This window comes from Pelophylax lessonae, assembly GCF_965119305.1.
Source record: "Pelophylax lessonae genome assembly, chromosome: 1".
NCBI classification, from domain to species: domain Eukaryota; kingdom Metazoa; phylum Chordata; class Amphibia; order Anura; family Ranidae; genus Pelophylax; species Pelophylax lessonae.
Window position 1 is genome coordinate 729,108,200 of NC_138768.1, and position 20,129 is coordinate 729,128,328.

The 20,129-nt window shown below is 44.9% G+C and overlaps 1 protein-coding gene across 1 annotated transcript in view; it reads left to right on the forward strand.

The window, feature by feature from the left end:
* The window catches only part of MTMR7 (myotubularin related protein 7), a 117,129-nt gene extending 99,192 nt beyond the window's left edge, over positions 1–17,937 (forward strand). Inside the window, exons 13-14 of the mRNA XM_082262025.1 lie at positions 2,661–2,787; positions 17,430–17,937. Coding sequence (XP_082118151.1) covers positions 2,661–2,787; positions 17,430–17,792 — 490 coding nt within the window. The 3' untranslated portion in view covers positions 17,793–17,937. The remainder of the gene's footprint in view (positions 1–2,660; positions 2,788–17,429) is intronic.
* The last annotated feature ends 2,192 nt before the right edge of the window (positions 17,938–20,129 follow it).

Here is a 20,129-nt window from a genome sequence, read left to right on the forward strand (position 1 = left end):
AATAGCCTTGTAAGTGGTCAGCTCCATCCTGGAGCACAGAAACCTTCTGTAAACCATTAGAGGCAGTGTGCTAGGTATAGAAAGGATACACTGGGTGTGGGAGAGTAGGCAAGATGAACCCTATCAAGTGTGGCTAGAATGACAGCCCTTGGTTACTGTTGGGTCTAAGCTTGAATTACCTCTTCAACTTGGTAAATTTCTTGATCACAATGGTTCCAATTTAAAAAGCTCGATGGCACTCGAAATGTATTTAATACATGCTCATGCAGCCTCTCAGTCAATATTGTTTGTAATTTTGGCATGCCTGAGCCCCCGTTCACACTAAGGCGACCTGTGAGGCGACCTGGTCGCCTCACAGGTCGCCGTAGGTCGCCTCCCATAGGGAAGCTGCGGATCCGTTCTAATAGGAGCGACACAAGTCGCTCCGACTTAGAAAAAGGGGTCGGAGCTTCTTTGGGGCGACCAGGAGGCGACCGCCATAGACTTCAATGTTATGAAGTCCGTGGCGGCCGCTCCGAGGTCGCGGCGCGCTGCTCGCACCGCGACCTCGGAGGTCGCCACCCGAAGTCGGATCACTTGCATGTGAACGGGGGCTTAAAGTGGTTGTAAAGTCTTGTTTTGTTTTTTTTTGTCTAGTAAAATAAACATCTTGTACTTGCCTCCTCTGTGTAGTGGTTTTACACAGAGCAGCCCCGATCCTCCTCTTCTCGGGTCCTTGGCTGGAGCTCCTGGCCCCTCCCTCATGTTGAGTGTCCCCACAGCAAGCAGCTTGCTATGGGGCACCCGAGCTGAGCCGCAGCTCCGTGTATCTATTCAAAAACTGAGCCGTGGTTCGGCCCTGCCCCTCTCTCTCCTCATTGGCTAACTGAGCTTGATTGACAGCCGCTGGAGCCAATGGTGCCGCTGCTGTTTCTCAGGAGGGAGAGTCCCCGATGGTTGAGGCATTTGTGGACATTGTTGAATCGAGAGGGGGCTCAGGTATTAGGGGGGCTGCTGCACACAGAAGGTTGTTTTAGCTTAATGCATAAAAACCTCCCCCTTTCCTGGCCAGCCAGGCTGCATGCTCAGATAAGGGTCTGATATGGATATTTTGGATGAGGGGAGGGGGGGGGGAGGGGCCATGCCTTTTTTTTATTTATTGTTTTTATTTTGGGGGTTTCCCCGTCAAGACCCAAGTCGCACTCATTTCAAAGTCAGATCAAAATCTGATTCCGTTCAATAAAGTCGCATAAAAGTCGAATAAGTCACAGGGCAAAGTTGGATCGACAGTTACACGACTTTTCATGTCGTGTCAGTGTGAACCAGGCCTTCAAGAGTGAAGTTCCACCTTGATAATTTAGGAAAACTATGATCTTAAAAGTAAATTGAAGCACCATTATTATGACCGTAATGAATCTGTAAGTATGTGCTTACTTTGGCAGTACTATTTTTATTTCTTATGCCTCCCATCTCAGCCAGAGGAGCCATGCAAAGTCACTATTTTCTATGCAGCTTTGGCTATACTTTGGTTCCACCAATACCAGCACCGTTGTTTAGTGCTGGTTCACATATATACGATGCCAGAACCCTGGGAATCCACTGCGGGTTCCTGCATCGCATTCAGATCACATTGCTGGGGGTGTCAATACAAGGTTAACGACACCCCCAGATCAGTTTACATATCGCAGTGTGAACTGTCAGTTCGGACATGAATCGGATCGCATAGGTGTGAACCACAATGCGATCTGATTCTGCTGTGGACCCAAAAAGGGTCCTGTGCGTGTTGTCTGAATCCGATGTGAATTCAGCCATACAATCCTGTATGGCTGAATTTGCATCACACAGATATCGCATTTGATTTTCAGAGCAGTGCTCTCCGAATCACATGCGATGTCTAACATCGTACTGATGTGAACAGGGGCTCAGAATGGAGTTTGTGCTGGCATTGATTCTGCACCCCTTTTTGTACATGTTCTGTCCATGTATCTTTTTTTTTTTTTGCCTGTCCTATGCATATTGAGAATTGCATATTTACTTGCCCTGGCTCTTATTTTGAGAACATCTATAAGGTTTTTTGGGCATTTGTTTTTTTTTAAAAAAGAGTGGAGAGTTTTGCAGGGAGGTTTGGGGAAGCAGCCTGTGAATTATTTATTGAATCATGTATTTGGGTTTTAAAGGGGTTGTAAAGTCAGAAGGTTTTTTTTATCTTAATGCATTAGGATAAAAAGCCTTCTGTGTGCAGCAGCCTCCCCTACTTACCTGAGCCCCATCTCTATCCAACGATGTCCACGAGTCCCTCGGCCATTGGCTCCTGCTGCTGCCAATCAGGGAAGATAGGCCTAACCACAGCTCCATATCTAAATGGACACACGGAGCTGCAGCTCGGCTCAGGTGCCCCCATAGTAAGCTGCTTGCTGGGCGGGCACACAACAGGAGGGGGGGGGGGCTAGGAGCAGTGAAGAGGGACCTGAAAAGAGGAGGATTCGGGCTGCCCTGTGCAAAACCAACTGCATAGAGCAGGTAAATCTAACATGTTTGTTATCTTAATAGAAAAAAAGAGACTTTACAATCACGCTAAGATGACTCCTAATCCTTTACTACTGACAGCCTTTGCATCACACCAAAGTGATCTACAATAATTAGAAACCATATAGGATTAACTAGTTTTCTGAACTTTTCAGGTTTTGGAGAGGACTTTACAATCGCTTTGAGAAAGGTATGCACCCAAGACAGTCAGTGACTGATTATCTTCAGGCTGTGAAGGAAGAAACTCAACAACTTGAGGAAGAGCTGGACTGCATGGAAAAGGTATAAGGTTCCCTTTGACTTCATGCATTTATTACAAGTATAACTGTTTCGCTCAGCATACAGCACAGTGTTTTATGTAAAGTGGCATAAAAAAGTATGTGAATCCCTTGGAATTAACTGGTTTTCTGCAGTAATTTGCCATAAAAATGTGATCTGATCCTCCTCAAAGTCACAACAGTAGACGAACACAAGGTAGAGACATGCAAAAACCCGGACTATTGCGGCACTCTTTGATAACTTTTTTTGAAGTGTTAAAATCACAGGTAACGCGTTTTGCACTAAAGTCAGCGCTTACTGCTTTTGAGCTGTGCAGCACCCTGGGTTCCTGTTCACAACATGTGAGACTTGGTCACTCACCTAGAGCGGCATTTGGCTTTACTGAGACGAACACAATGTGTTTAAGCTGATAAAACACAAACCATTCTTATTTCTCGTGTCTTTATTGAAAACGCCTATTAAACATTCACATTGCTAGATGTAAAGTAGGTAAACCTTTGGAGTCAATAGCTGGTCGAACCTCCTTTGGCGGCATTGATTTCAAGCAAGCCCTTTCAGTAGCTCTGGATCAAACCTGCACAACGTTCAGGAGGAATTTTTGACCATTTCTCTTTACAAAACTGCTTTAGCTCAGACACATTTGTAGGATGTCTGCTGTGAACAGTTCTCTTGAGATCATTCCACATCATCTCTATGGGCTTAAGATCTGGGCTCTGACTGGGCCATCCAAAAAGGCGCATTTCCTTTTTCCCCTTGATGGCAAGTGATCCAGGCCCTGAGGCAGTAAAATAAGCCCAAATCATGATGTACCCTTCATCATACTTCACTGTCGGGATGATGTTTTGATGTTGGTAAGCTGTGCCCTTTTTGCGCCATACATAGTGATGAGTATTCTTCCCAAACAATTCATCTTGTTTCATCAATCCACAAAGTATTTTCCCTGTAGTGTTGTGGTTTGCCATCAGATCTCAATGGGGAAAAATATCATGCTGGATATCTATACTGCTATGGACTGGGTAATGTGTTAGGAACAAAGGAATGCCATTTGGTTTGATTGAAAATAAAATTAACCTACAGAGGGCTGAATTCAAACACACGCCAAAAATTAAAGTGAAGAAATTATGCAGCAGGCTAGTCCATTTTGCTGAAATTTCATTGCAGCAACTCAAAATGGTACTCAGTAGTTTGTATGCATGCCTGACAATGTTGGGGCATGCTCCTAATGAGACGACAGATGATGTCCTGGGGTATTTCCTCACTGATCTGGACCAGGACATCACTGAGCTCCTGAACAGACTGAGGTACACCCTGGCGGAGTTGGATGGACCGAAACAGAATGTCCAAAGGTGTTCTATTGAATTTAGGTATCGTGAGCATAAGGGGCATTCAATGGTATCAATTCCTTCACCCTCCAGGAACTGGCTGCATACTCTGACCACATGAGGCCGGGCATTGTCGTGCACCAGGAGGTACTTGGGACCCACTGCACCAGCGTAGGCTCTGACAATGGGTCCAAGGATTTCATCCCAATACCTAATGGCAGTCAGGGTGCCATTGTCTAGCCTGTAGAGATCTGTGCGTTCCTCCATGGATATGCCTCCCCAGACCATCACTGACCCACATCCAAGCCAGTCATGCTGAACGATGTTACAGGCAGCATAACAATCTCCACACCTTCTCCAGACCCTTTCACCTCACATGTGCTCAGGATGAACCTGCTCTTATCTGTGAAAAGCACAGAGCGCCAGTGGTGGACCTGCCAATTCTGGTGTTCAATGGCAAATGCCAATCGAGCTTTATGGTGTCGGGCAGTGGGGACAGGGCCCACTAGAGTACGTGGGGCCCTCAGGTCACCCTCATTAATTCTGTTTCTGATTGTTTGGTCAGAGACATTCACACCAAAGGCCTGCTGGAGGTCATTTTGTAAGGCTCTGGCAGTGCTCATTCGGTTCCTCCTTGCACAAAGGAGCAGATACTGATTCTGCTGATGGGTTAAGGACCTTCTACGACCCTGTCCAGCTCTCCTAGAGTAACTGCCTGTCTCCTGGAATCTCCTCCATGCTCTTGAGACTGTGCTGGGAGACACAGCAAACCTTTTGGCAATGGAACATATTGATGTGTCATATCTGAAGGGGTTGGACTGCCTGTGCAATCTCTATAGGGTCCAGGTATCTCCTCCTGCTACCATTAGTAACGCTGACTCTAGCCAAATGCAAAACGTAGTGAAAAACATTCAGAAAAGATGAGTAGGGAAAAAAAATGTTTGTGGCCTCCACCTGTAAAACCATTCCGGTTTTGGAGGTCGTCTCATTTTTGCCCATCTAGTGCACCTGTTGTTAATTTCATTATAACCAAAGCAGCTGAAACTGATTAACAACCCCCTCTGCTACTTAACGGACCAGATCAATATCCCAGGAGTTTAATTGACTTGATGCTATACTCTGATTAAAAAGTGTTTCTTTAATTTTTTTGAGCAGTGTATATATTACGTAGAGTGTATATAACTCCGGTTAGGTTAGCAAAATTTAACTCCACACGTATTCCACTGTGGCCTAAATGTCATTTAGCTCCTGGCACTTTGAGTAATTTCTTATGGCATTGCCCAAAGAATCAAGGATATTGGGAGCAAATTATGCAATTTCTTCACGATCCGATAGATTCTCCACTTTATTCCCAAGCCATTGTTTCTCTTTTGTTCATCGACGGACACAGCGCTCCATAAATCATAACTTCTGAGTTATGGTGCCTCCTCCGGGAGTTGGACTAGGCAGAAAAAAAACACCTGGCTACTCCCATTGGCCGTCCTCAGCTGGTATATAACCCCCCTCTCTGCTCTAGGTATTCAGTTTTAATCTCTCTAGTCAGGAGTAAGGACCTCGGCTCCCTGCTGGGATCTCTGGTCTTAGCAATTTTTTCTCCTTCCTTGAATCTTTTTTTTTTTTTTTCCTTTTCCCCTTGGGAGATCTACAATCAACTGCCAGGCTGGGCGACGGGCTGGATAATCTAGATCCAGTGGTCCCCCTGGCCAGTGAGAGCGTGCAGACCGTAGCTCCGCGCTAGGTCGACCGTGAAATAGTCTCACGGACAGAGGCTGGCCCACGAGTTGAACGTCTCGCAGGGTTGCATACGACCGGGTGCTGGTCCGAGTCACAGCGTTCCCTTGGCCGACAGCTCCTGCACTCTTTCCTTTGGGTGGTTTAGGACGCGGGTACCCTCCTGGGATGGTTGGACCCTACCATCCTAAAGTCCCTCAGTTGAGTGGGCTTCCCCCCCTGCTCCGCAGATTTGTGGGGATCCTAGGTCAGGCAGCAGAGACCCCTGGGGATCACCCCCGCCACTCCCCTTCTGTAAGCCATGGGGTGGTGTGTGTTCTGCCCTGATGGTTTGGGGGGGTTCCAGTGCAGAGGGCACAGCGGAGACCCCTAGCGCATGCCCTGCTGTGTGCGGGTATGGGTAGTTTGGTGGTTTCCAGTGCAGAGCGCACAGCAGAGTTTCCCTAAATGTTGTCCCTGTCTGGTGGTGTACAGTGAGAAATAAAAAAAAAAGAGTGGGGAAGGAACCAATCCTCTATATCAAACCTTGTCACCAATAAGGTACTTGTCAAGTAACCAATATGCATACAGAGAAACCAAATATGTAACCTGGAGGGTAAAGCCCCCCAGAGGCACGGAAAGCGATTAATATACCAAGTTAGACAGGTAGTGCTGTTTAAGGTGCCCAATTTTATTACAAAAAATATAAAGATAAAAAAGATATTGTCTAATTAGAGGCTATATTGTAGGTCATAGTATACATATAAAATGGTCATCTAGTCACCCAGCATATATCGCCACACAAAGCAAACAGAAAAATAAGACACAAATCTATAACCAGGCTATGCAGACGCTAAACATGGACTGAAAAAACTAAAAGTCACTGTGCAGCATCCGGAAACAGTGGAAAATATGTGGCACATATTTTTGGCACATGTGGCAAAAAAAATTTCAATGCAACAATGTCTCTCAAATCAGGGCTGGCTGGGAGGTCGCACTTAACCCAAAATTGGTCCATTGAAGATGGCTAGGCCCTGATTTGAGAGACATTGCCGCATTGCAGTTTTTTTGCCACACGTGCCAACTGTTTTTTCTTGCATACTTTCCACTGCGTCCGGATGCTGCACAGTGACACTTTTTATTTTCAGTCCATGTTTAGCATCTGCATAGCCTTGTTATAGGTTCAGGTCTTTTGTTTTTTTGTTTGTTTTTGTGTAGTGATATATGCTGGGTGACTGGTTGACCGTTTTTATATGTATAACTGTGATCTACAATATAGCCTCTAATTGAACAATATTAGGCTTTTTTATCTTTATATTTTTGATAATAAAATTGGGCACCTTAACCACTTCCGCACCAGCCCCCACAGTTGTACGGCGGCAGTCTGGCGCTCCCAGGCAAAATGCCGTACATGTACGACGCTCGCCTGTGTGGAGCTAGGGGGCGATCGCGCCCCCGCTCGTCAGCTGGGGAGCCAGCTCGTGTGACCGGCGGTGACTCCGATGGCTGCCGGCCACTCGCAATCTCCCGCAGCTGTGAGACACAGCCGTCTGTCATTCTCACTGAAGTAATCAGAGGCTTATGTGATCCTGCTATATAGGATCGCATGTCTCTGTGATTACTTCACAAGCCACACCCCCTAACAGAATCACACCCCTAGGGACACATTTAACCCCTTGATCACCAGCACAGTTAACCCCTTCCCTGCCAGTGTCATTTTTACAGTAACAGTGCATATTTTTACCACTGATTACTGTAATAATGTCACTGGTACCCCCAAAAATGTCAGTTAGGGGTCTGATCTGTCCACCGCAATGTCGCAGTCCCGCAAAAAAAATAGCAGATCCCCGTCATTACCAGTAAAAAAATAAATAAATAAAAATGACATAAATCTTTCGCGTAGTTAGTAAACGCAATAACTTCTGCGCAAACCAATCAAAATACGCTTATTGCGATTTTTTTTTTTTTACCAAAAATATGTAGCAGAAAACAAATTGGCCTAAAATGTTAAAAAATTTGGATTTTTCCATTTTTTTTTTTTGAGAATTTCATATAAAAAATGTGAAAAAATATTTATTTTTTCAAAATCGTCGCTATTTTTTTTTGTTTATAGCGCAAAAAATAAAATTCGCACAGATGATCAAATACCACCCAAAGAAAGCTCTGTTTGTGGGGAAAAAAGGACGTCAATTTTTTGTTTTGGGTACAGCGTCGCATGATCGCGCAATTGTCCGTTAAAGTCACGCAGTGCCGAATCGCAAAATAGGGCCTGGTTTTGAGCAGCCAAATCCTTCGGTCTGAAAGTGGTTAAACATCACTACCTGTCTAACTTGTCAATATATTAACCACTTTCCGTGCCTTTGGGGGGGCTTTACCTCCCAGGTGTACATATTTGGTTTCTCTGGTGGTGTACAGTACCTTTTTAGTGTGGGGGGTCCCTTGCAGAGGGCTTAGCGGTTTGGGAGGAAGACACAGAGTGTTCCTGGCAAAATGCTTCGGCGGCCATGTTTGGGAAGTCAGATGATGTCACAGTGGCCATTTTCCCGTGGTTTGGCTGGTCCCAGGCCAGCGGCCATGTTTGTGTAGCCTGATGACTTCACAGTGGCCATCGTCCTTTAGTCTGGCGAGACGCTGGAGACGACCATAACCTCGTGGAGAGGCCGGAGCTCTTCATCTTCCTCCTCGGTCTCCTTCCTATCCCAAGATACATGAAGCAGGTGGCGTCCATGGGTTGCTGGGTCCGAATTGCCACAATCCTTCTCCGGTTGGTAGGGGGAGTCCTCAGGGGCCCTGTTCTCTCTCTCTCTCTCTGCTGATAGGTATCCTGAGCAGGGGGGGGGTCCTTTTAGTGGTGCCAAAAGATCTTTTTGTACTGCAAGATCTTACTTTTCCCTATGGAGCCTCAGGGTCACATCTCCCCCACTGACCCCCTCATGGAGGTGGCAGGTCCCTCGAAACCCCAGCTTCCCATGGTTGTGCTTAAGGTGATCCTACAGTCCTTAGTATCCCGAGTGGAAGTGGGTGTGGGCAAAGGCCAAGGAGGAAGCGTCCCCCGTCTTCCCCTGCTCAGTCTGTCTCATCTGATTCTGAGCCTGATGCCGCCGTGGACGTGGCATGTCCAGGGGGACTTAATATCACACCCTGATCTGTCTGATAGTGAGGATGATTCCTCCACGGGTGCAGCAGCAAATGAGAAAGTGCTGGTAGACACAATTATTACTGCAGTGCGTGTGTCATTTGGTACGCATAAGTCACCTCACACACCTTAATTTGACAGGTTTACCTATGAGGAATAGGAACAATCAAAGTTACCCTTTGTGGTCCCTAAATGTTTTGCAGTAAGTTACCCTTTTGATGAATCACTTTTAAAAAAAGTGGAGTAGTCGACCCTTGGTGGACCCTCCTGTTTCCAGGTTGAATAAAGCAACCATGATACCAGTAGAGGAATTCCTGTCATCTAAAGACCTGGCGGACCGGAAAGCAGAGGCTGTGGCACGCAGCATGTTTACTATGGCTAGTTTGGCATTGCGGCCAGTCTTGGCCTTAGCCCTGGTGTCTCAGACCCTAACTGAATAGGCCAAGCTTTTGCGCTAGGGCCTGGCGGGTGAGTAGGTTCCCACTGCTTATGTTTTAGCGAACCAGTTGGTCCAGGGGCTGCAGTTTATTTGTGATGCAGCTTTGGATACAGCTTCTGTTCTGTCAAAGCTTTTTGCTTCAGCAGTGGTGATTAGGCTTAAGAATTGGTCTGCAGACCAAGCCTCTAAGAAAGCGCTCATTGATCTGCCCTTGTAAGGTGATCGCCTGTTTGGGCCTACCCTGGATGACCTCATTAAATGTCTGACGGGGGGGGGTCCTCCTTCTCAGCACATAGTCTTCCCCAGGAGGTTCCAAGCAACCTTGGTCTGGAAGGCCAGAAGCTGGCTTCTCTGGACCCGCAGACAAGACTCCTTCAGCATTAAGGTCTACCCTCACCCATTACTGGGGTGGGGGGGACCTCTTCGCTGGTTTCCGGGCCTGTGGACCTCCATCAAGGGGGATCCACAAAATTATTCTTTAATTATTCTTTAATTTCATTGCCCACCCAGAAAGGGGGGCAAACTTTGTCCATTTTGGGTTTTTTAGGCCCAAAGTCCCCTTGTGCGGATATAATTCCTGCATCATTCCTCTGTCCAGGAAATTTAAATACCTAGGTCAGGTTTTTTTTCTGACCAGGGTGGTCCTTCCTCTGGACAAACTTCAGGAACCACAGCCCGTGATTCACCAGCTGCTGTCACACAGACAGTTTTCTCTCCAGATTTGCATACAGGTTTTGGGTTTGGTGGTATCCACCTTCAAGACAGTTCTATTTGCACAGTCCTGCATGCAGCTCCTTTAGCAGGTTCAGCTCCAAAGGAGGTTCGTGGCAAGGTCACGGGTTCCTCTGGCAGATGCCGCAGGCGTCCTAGGGGTATGGTAAGGCCAGTATCATCCTCGACTCGCACTTCTCCTGCGGTTTCTGCAAGGAATCAAGAGCGAGGGTCTTCCAATCAGTTTGGTTACCATAAAAGTCCCTTGGGGGCTTCCTCTCAGAGAAGACCAGTTGTCCCAAGGGCTGATCTACCATCCTTCTTTACAGTTGCTGGTTTTAATAGCTTAACTATTGAAAGCCAGGTACCGAGGAATAGAGGTTTGTCTGGATCAGTGATCCTTGCTATGGTGAAGGGGAGGAAGTTGTCTTCCAGCAAGATATACCATCATATGTGGAAAGCGTACATTTCTTGGTGTGAGTTGATTGGCGCTCATGCTCGATCCTTTTCTGTGGCTCGTATCTTAGCCTTTCTCTAGTGCGGCGTTGAGCAGAAGTTAGCCTTGAGTACCATCAAGGGCCAGGTGTCTGCCTTGGCAATCTTGTTCCAGCGACCCCTAGCCACGCACTCTTTAGTTCGTACCTTCATTCAGGGGGTTCAACATGTGGCTCCATCTGTACAGTCTTGCCACTGTGGGATTTAAACTTCGTGCTCTCGGTTCTCCAGAAACCTCTATTTGAGAATATTCGGGCAATTCCCTGGTCTCAGAAGGTGGCATTCTTGATGGCTATTACCTCAGCCCGCAGGGTATCGGAGTTGGCGGTACTATCCTGTCATAGTCCCTATTTGGTGGTCCATAGAGATAAAGGGGTTTTTCGTCCCTGTCTGTCATTCCTGCCCAAAGTTGTCTCTGACTTCCATTTGTGTTGCCCTTTCTTGTGTCCCAAGCCGGCTCATCCCAAGGCATTTACTCTGCATACCTTGGATGTGGTTTGAGCGATTCTGGTGTATCTGGCAGCCACAGAGTCCTTTCAGAGGTCAGACTCGCTTTTTGTGTTTTACATAAGGACCGAAAAAAGGGCTGGCTGCTTCTTCGGATCCCATCTCCAGATGGATCAGACAGACGGTGACTCAGGCCTATTCCATTAAAGGTCAGGTTCCACCTTTCCCTGTCATGGCGCATTCTACTCGGGGGGCTGAGTACTTCTTGGGCCATCCATCAACAAGCGTCAGTTTCTCAAGTTTGCAAACCAGCCAGTTGGTCGTCGGTGCATACTTTTACCAAATTCTAAAAAATAGATACTTTGACATCTGCAGATTCTTTTTTTGGCTGCAAAGTTTTGCAGGCTGCTGTTCAGGAGGGGCTGTTCCCTCTTGGGGGGTGTTTTTTCTTTTACATTTTTATTTCAGATGGGGCTCCTGTGTCCTGGTTAGGGCTCTTATGTTTAGCCTTGGGTTCTTTTCACCACCCCTCAATTTTCCTTTTGGCACTGCTTTTGGATGTCCCAGTAGTTATGGTTTATGGAGCGCTGTGTCAGTCGATGAAAAAAAAAATAGGATTTTTGTACTCACTGTAAAATTAATTTCATTGAGTTCATTAACTGACACAACCCCACTTCTAATACTGCTTGCTACTAAACTGAATACCTAGAGCAGAGAGGGGGGTTATATAGCAGCTGAGGATGGCCCATGGACGTAGCCAGGTGATTTTTTTTGTTCTGCCAAGTCCTACTCCTGGAGGAGGCAATATAACCCAGTAGTTATGATTTATGGAGCACTGTGTCTGTTGAACTCAGAGGAATGGATTTTACGGTGAGTTTAACAATCCCATTTTGCTGGGTCATCTCCCTGATGCTGACTCTGACAAATAGACGCACCACTTTATTAGGTACACCTTGCCAGTGCCCGGATGGACCCCCCTTTTGCCTTCAGAACTGCCTCAATTCTTCGTGGCATAGATTCAACAAGAGTTTTGAAGCAATCCTCAGAGATTTTGGTCCATATTGACATGATAGCATCACGCAGTTGCTGCAGATTTGTTGGCTGCTTATCCATGATGCGAATCTCTCGTTCCACCACATCCCAAAGGTGCTCTATTAGGTTGAAATCTGGTAACTGGAGGCCATTGGAGTATAATGACTTCCTTGTCATGTTCAAGAAACCAGTTTGAGATGATTTTAGCTTTGTGACATGGTGCATTATCCTGCTGGAAGGAGCCATCAGAAGATGGGTACACTGTAGTCATAAAGGGATGGACATGGTCAGTAACAATACTCAGGTTGTCCGGGGCATTTAAACGATGCTTAATTGGTACTAAGAGCCCAAAGTGTGCCAAGAAAATATCCCCCACACCATTACACCACCACCAGCAGCCTGAACCGTTAAAACAAGGCAGGATGGATCCATACTTTTATGTTGTTTTACACTAAATTCGGACCCTACCATCTGAATGTCGCAGCTGAAATACTGACTCCTCAGACCAGACAACATTTTTCTAATTTTCTGATCTTCTTTTGTACAATTTTGATGAGCCTGTGCAAATTGTAGCCGTAGTTTCCTGTTCTTAGCTGACAGGAGTGACACCCGGTGTGGTTTTCTGCTGCTGTAGCCCATCTGCTTTAAGGTTCGATGTGTTGTGCGTTCAGAGATGGTATTCTGCATACCTTGGTTGTAACGAGTGGTTATTTGAGTTACTGTTGCTTTTCTATCATCTCAAACCAATCTGCCCATTCTCCTCTGACTTCAACATGACATTTCCGTCCACACAACTGCCGCTTTCTCTTTCTGACCATTCTCCGTAAATCTTTGAGATAGTTGTACATGAAAAACCCAGTGGATCAGCAGTTTTTTAAATACTCAGACCAGCTCGCCTGGCACCAACAGTCATGCCACGTTCAAAGTCACTTAAATCCCCTTTCTTCCCCGTTCTGATGCTCGGTTTGAACTTCAGCAAGTCGTCTTCACCACGTCCAGATGCTTAAATGCATTGAGTTGCTTCCATGTGATTGGCTGATTAGCAATTTGAGTTACCAAGCAAATAGGTGTACCTAATAATGTGGCCGGTGAGTGTATATGACTACGTCCCTTTGGGAAACTTTGTTGCAGGCAAACTTAATGTAAAGTGCTGGTTGCAGGCTTTACCCCAGACACAACAGGGTTGGATAGTAGATATTAATGATAGCCTATCTCTTAAGGTTTATTTACATAGGGGTTGTCCTAACAAACTTAACAAAGCTTGGGACAGTCGGTTGCAGTCTTCTACCTGTGTGTAGATTCTTGTTTAGTCTCAGTGTATCCTGACCGGAACTTTGACGAGAGGATCCTTTGGAGCTTGAAGACATTTACTTCTCACCCCTTTATTGTTCCCTATGTATTTAATGCTGACCTGTACCACATATTTTGAATAATGGACTATATGTTTTATGGTGAGCAGTCTGTATGCTTCTTTTTTTTTTTTTCCTGCTGCTGGTAACCTTGCGGTTAATGTCATAGTGGTTCTATGTACTAAGCCTAGGTGAGCCACAAGGCATATTATGGTTGTTTTATACGAATGGTGAAACTTGTATGTATTGCAAAACTTTTTTTTTTTAAATAAAGTTTGCTTTTACGGAAAAAAAATCAATAATTTTGTCTTTTTAAAGTATTTCTTAGTTTTAATAACATCATTTTAATTGTGGTGGCAATGCTTCTTGATTACCTGGTTGATCCTGCCGGTTCCAGTCTTTCTGTTAAAAAAAAAAAAACACCATGCTAGCATAGAAGCCAATCCAAGCGAGCGTGGTCAGTTTTCGTCCTCTGCCACCCCGCATTTAGATATGAGCATGCTGTGCAAGCACATAGCATGCCTGTATCTTGTGTGGTCAGGTTAAAGCTGCATCCCCCCCTCCCCAAGTTTTTATTTTTAATGTAACAAAGCATTATTCAAATGAATACTAGCTTTATTATGGCACTTTTCCACTGCAAGTACCGGCTAGTACCGGCTTGGCTCTACTCGGCCCTGCTTGGCCCGGTTTGCTTTTCCACTGCGGTACCGCATGGTATAGTGTCGGAACGGTTCGGTACGGTACGGTATAGGTTTGCTTTTCCACTAAAGTAGTACTAAAATTAAGTGGGTGGGATAACAACGGGGTGGGTGGGATTCTCTGACCAATCAGTGGCTAGTAGTGACTGCATGCAAAGGATTGTGGGATATGGTACCAGTTTGGTACCTGTTGGAACCACAATCGAGTAGGTACTGTTTTTTCAGAGCCGTACCGTACCGTTCGGTTCCATGCAGTGAAAAAGCAAACCTATACCGTACTGAACCGTTCCGACCCTATACCATGCGGTACCAGCAGTGGAAAAGCACAAAAGCGTGCCGAACCGGTACGGTTCCATGCAGTGGAAAAGCGCCATTATTCAACTTCATAACTACTTTAACCACTTCCCGCCCGCCTTATATCAAATGACGGCGGGGAAGTGGTTACATTATCCTGACCGGACGTCATATGACGGCGGCAGGATAATGAGCTCTGCCCGCACTCCCGAGCGGCGATCAGTGATGCGGCGTGTCACTCTGACGTAGGTTCTTTACCATATGACCAGCTGTGTCCAATCACAGCTGGTCATATAGTACACTGGAAGAGTCGTTGATCGGCTTTCCTCAGTTCGTGCCTGACAGGCACGAGTAGAGTAGAGCTGATCTGCAGCTCTCCTGATGGGGGGTCTGCACTGGTAATCAGAGCAATGATTACCAGTGCAGAACCTTAGGGGGGGTGCCACTAGAACCACCAGGGATGTCCACCCATGACCCCAGGGATGCCCACCATGGCCACCAGGGATGGCTATCAGGTCTCAGGGAGCCCACCAGTGCCCTCCCCATCAGTGCTGCCCGCCAGTGCCCTCCCCATCAGTGCTGCCCACCAGTGCCCATCATTGCCATCTATCAGTGCCAACCAACCAGTGCCCATTATTGCCCAGCAATGCTGCATATCAGTGCCTGTCAGTGCAGCCTTATCAGTGCAGGGAAAAAATGTATTTATTTACAAAATTTTATAACGTAAACAAAAAACTTTGTTTTTTTTTTTTTCAAACTTTTCGGGTCTCCTTTTATTTGTTTAGCAAAAAAGAAAAAACCTGATCAAATACCACCAAAAGAAAGCTCTATTTGTGGGGGGAAAAAATGACATACATTTGGTTTATTTACAGTGTTGCATGACCGCGCAATTGTCATTCAAAATGCAACAGCGCTAAAAGCTATAAATTGGCCTGAGTGGGAAGGGAGAAAAGTGTCGGTATTGAAGTGGTTAATCAAACATATTGGCAACATAATTAGTTGTACATGTATTTCAAATCAGACAGCCGCTCCTATAGCAAGGTATATGCAGTTTTTGCAACACCCATTTCTGCAGTCATGGGCAGTCACCTTTGAAAATCTGTCACTGAGTTTCACTCAATACATGCACGATAAAGTGTATTTAAAGGCCATTATTTTCTTAATTTTTTATTTTTATAATTTTTTATTTTTATAATATAAATATGTTTAAAAAATACCACCATTTTTTTTATCACTGTGTCCCAGCTGGAAATTTTCATACTTTTTATTTTTTCTAGTGACCATGGTCATGGGGACAGAAAGATAGAAAATCCAAAATCTTGCAGTTGCCTAAAGAACAGGAGGTAAAGGGAAATCTTGCAATGGGGACACCTGTTCTGGTGACCACGGTTTAAAGGAAGAAATATCCCATGAGGGGCAGACACGGCCAACAAAACCGGACCCTAATCAAAAGCACTGAAATCTACAGCTCCTCTACCCTCATTTTCTCTGGCAGCCTTCCCGCCTGTAAATAAATAGGTTTTGAAACTGTTAGAAACTGACTCCAACCACACTTCAAAGTTTTGGCCTTAGAAATGCATGTATTGATATCATTATTCAATGTGACTGAACTGATTGAGTCAAATAAAGATAGCAAACCAGAGATCCTCCACTTTTATTGAATTAGAAAGCTTTTGCTTAAAGTGATACTAAACACACACTGTTTAATTTACATTATCCCTTCTATTTCTGTATGTGGATGATGGCAGTATAATTATTTTAATAAAAAAAAAACAAACCCATTCAAGTCCTTTTTTCCCATTCCATATATAGATGTCACATGACCCAGCTCTTTCCCAACCTGTATGCAGGTAAACATAAGCAGGCGGAGCCTCTAGTCCACTGCTGCTGGTCACATGTCCAAAAAAAAAACACCCTATAGAATAGAGAGTAAAAATAAATAATATAAAAAAAAAAAAAAAAAAAAAAAAACGGTTTTAAATTGGCATGCAAATATATATTTGCAATAAAGTCTTTATTATTTTGTGGAAAGAACATGGTATGGGCAGATTTCTGCCAGTCACAGGCTCTGTCACTCCCCTCCAGCCTGTGTCTTAGAATAAGAGGGAGGTGAAGCCTCCATCAATCTATATGTAGTATCCCTCCACTATTGTATTTAGCTGGTTAGTGGGCAAGGAGGAGGGAGGGTGGGAGTGGGCTGCCATTTACCACTGTGTATACACCCACATGTGTGACTCTATATTCACATGGGCTGCTCAGATGTGATGGGGAGAAAATGCTCACCATAGAAACTTACTGAAAACTGAGCATGTGCAGAGTTGCCACCACAGCTGCAAAATCTCTAGCTGAAAAGGGGTCATGGACAAACGGTGGAAATAGAGAACCGCAGGATCAACCAGGTTTTTTTTTTTGTAGAATACAGAAAACAAATCTCATAGTGACTGAGTATGAACAGCATGTGATGCACCATTTATTGATCGTTTTTTATGATGTGGGTTTAGTGACCCTTTAAAGTAGCTCTACAAAAATATAAAACCTTCCTCTGACCACTGGTTAAGCCCCGTACACTTGGGGTGAATGGCAGGAGACATCGGCTGGTTTAAAAAAAAAAACCCACAGACATTCAGCCGTTTGGTCGGCTTCTGTCAGATGAGCATGCTGGAAAACCAGCACCTGACTGACTCCATATCAGTGCTCTCAGCCAATAGTAGAGAGCGCTGATTGGGGTGTTTTGAGGGGGGCATCCCCCCTGTTAGAACACAATAGCTCAGATTGCTGTACTAACTTTGCATAGTTAGTACAGCAGCTCAGACTGGAGCTGTTTTTTTGTTCAACCCGCTGGGTTATAATCCTATAATAATAAATCTGCCTAATTATCAGTCTCATTGCTCTTGTTTAGCATTGCCTTGCTATGTGACAAAATTGATAAACCTCTTCCACTATCTGCAAACAATCCAGTGTAAAGCATGTTGAAACTGATACAATGTTTTTATCTCACAATTCTTCATATAGAGACTAGCAAAGCTGGAGACTCGTCAAACCAATGAAGTAGACAAGAAGTTCGATGACCAACCGAAAAACAATAAATTCCAGATGTGTATCACCAAGAACTCTCCTGTTAACACACCCCAGGATTACAGCAACAACCTGAAGTTGTTCCCTTCCCGCAGCCCATCCCAGGGTGAGGATGACTCGGCCCTCATTCTTACTCAGGATCACTTGAAAAGCTCTGACCCAGACCTGTCTGCCAACAGTGACCAGGAGTCTGGGGTAGAGGACCTAAGCTGTAGGTCTCCAAGTGGTGGAGATTCCCTACCCAGTGAGGATAGTGGAAAGGACCCTGATTCAGACGAAGCCGTGTTTCTGAATGCTTAGGTGTGTTTTTATCCTTTTTGTTCTATTCCATATTTATTTATAGGGGGTTGTGCAATGTTATCGGGGAACAATATATTGAAAAGGAAAATACACCCTTTCTTGGTTCACATTTTGGGAGAGTGCACCATGCATTGAAGATTCAACATCACAAACATTATGAATGGAGGAGTATTTATTATCCACCGGATTACATGGACACCCCTGTGATATTCTTTTAGTATTCAAGTCACCCTGTGGTGGCTGCTATTACAAATGCAGTAGAACAGTTATAGAGTCTGTATGTATGGCTGATCCTAAATTATGACTTCTCAGACAATCTGTATTTTGGGCAATGACAGTCATGCCTTCAGGGAAGAGTTGGAAAATGTATTGAAGAGGGACAACTTTAGCCAGAAAAGTGTGCACAGGATACAATTTAGCACCAATTTACACCTCCATGCTTTCGGTGTGGTTTATTAATCCTTAAAGCGGTTGTATCCCCAAAAACAAACCCTGTAGGACAATGGCATAATGTGCTAGTATGCATCGCATACTAGCACTTTATGAAATACTTACCTTAGAACGAAGCCCGACACGGTAGCCCAAACACCGCTGGGGGAGCTGACATGTTCTCTTCCGGGTTCAGCGGCTCTGGCGCTGTGAGTGGCCAGAGCCACAATGACATCACTCCCACGCATGCGTGCGGGATTTCACTTTTCAGCAAGGAGCTCTGAAGGTCCGGCAAGATACGCCGGACCTTCAGAGCGCATGCGCCGCTGGTGTCAGAGGCTGCATGTAGGGTGAATATCTCCTAAACTGTGCAGGTTTAGGAGATACTAATTTTACCTACAGGTTAGTCTTATTATAGGCTTACCTGTAGGTAAACGTTACAAAACAGGGTATACTACCGCTTTAACAACTTTTCCCTCCACCCTGGACACACGGCACACTTCTGAGAGCAGAATGATGTTTTACATTTTTTTTTTTTTTTTTTTTAAATTGCTCTTGTGTACAGTGCATTAGCATTGTACTATGAGCACAATGAACACCTGACAGTGCAGTTCACAAACAGAAGGTACAGAGCCAATGAAAATGGCTCTGAACCATGTGATCACAGAATCACACAGTGTAAATAATGGCTGCAGTTAGCAGTTTCTCTTTTCTCTCACACTCCGATCATTGTGTGAGAGGAAAGAAAGCTTCCTGATTGCAGCCAGTAATCATGTAAATTAGTAGCAGTGTCATCGAGCAACCCTCTATTATTATTCATCCTTCTACAGTATATGGTCCCTTGGGTGCCTGAACTCATGCTACATACATTTCAGGATATTTTCCCTGCCTGGAAAGCCTAGGTGCACTGCGTACAGCCATCAATGGACATGAATGGCTGTGTGCGGCTGTACTGGAGTATACAGCAGTGCTCATGTAAACGCAATTATAGCGTACGGGTATATGCAAAAAAATGGAAATTTTATTTATTATGTTGCATGGCCTCAGACACGTATACAAGAGACTTTCTGTCTCCGGTCTGATCTGTAATTTAACCCCTCTTATCCTTATATATTTGCACATTAACCCCTTCATCCTCCCACTTGTGTATCCTGTACATTAACCCCTTCACCTCCTGATCCCTCTGTGTATGACCTACACATTCAACGTATCCAGTGCTCAGTGTTTTAACTTTTAACCCCTTTAATATCGGCATGTTTTTTTATTTTCAAAAATTGTGGTAAAAAAATAAGATCACACCATGGCATGTCTACTATACTTAAAAAGGTCATTTAAGGGGTTTTATTACTGTCCTTGCATTTTTATTTGCTGTTTTATAACAAAAGTAAGGGAAACTTTTTTTTTATTTTTTTTTCTGTATTTTTTTTTTTATTAATTTGGGTACCGAGTTGTGGAATTGTTGCTTTTATGAAATATTTACCACTGAAATCCTTCATTTCTCACGAACTGGTATTTTTTCTACACCAGAAATATCCCTATTTTCTGTCGTCCTCAATAGACTCCTGATAGAAACTTGCATTAAAACACCATCCAGAAGTTTGCAATATCTCCAGCTGTTGGTCATGTCCATACCCACCAACTGAAAAGTTTGCAAAATCCTTAAGTTCCTACGTCCGTCACTGTAGTGTCCTGTAGTGACGTAGGAGCTGGTGGGAGAAACCACAGTGCCCAGTTTGTGTGTGGGTGCACGGGGGGATGTAAATCAACACTCCCAGATTCCCACACGTCAGATTGTGCTGGATCTTCAGCTGGCGGTTTTTCTTCACGATTGCAGCAAGCAGTGGCTCAGGCAGCTGGAGAGGTGAGTATTCAGTGTTGTCATTGCAGGGGCAGCTATATTGGGAAGAG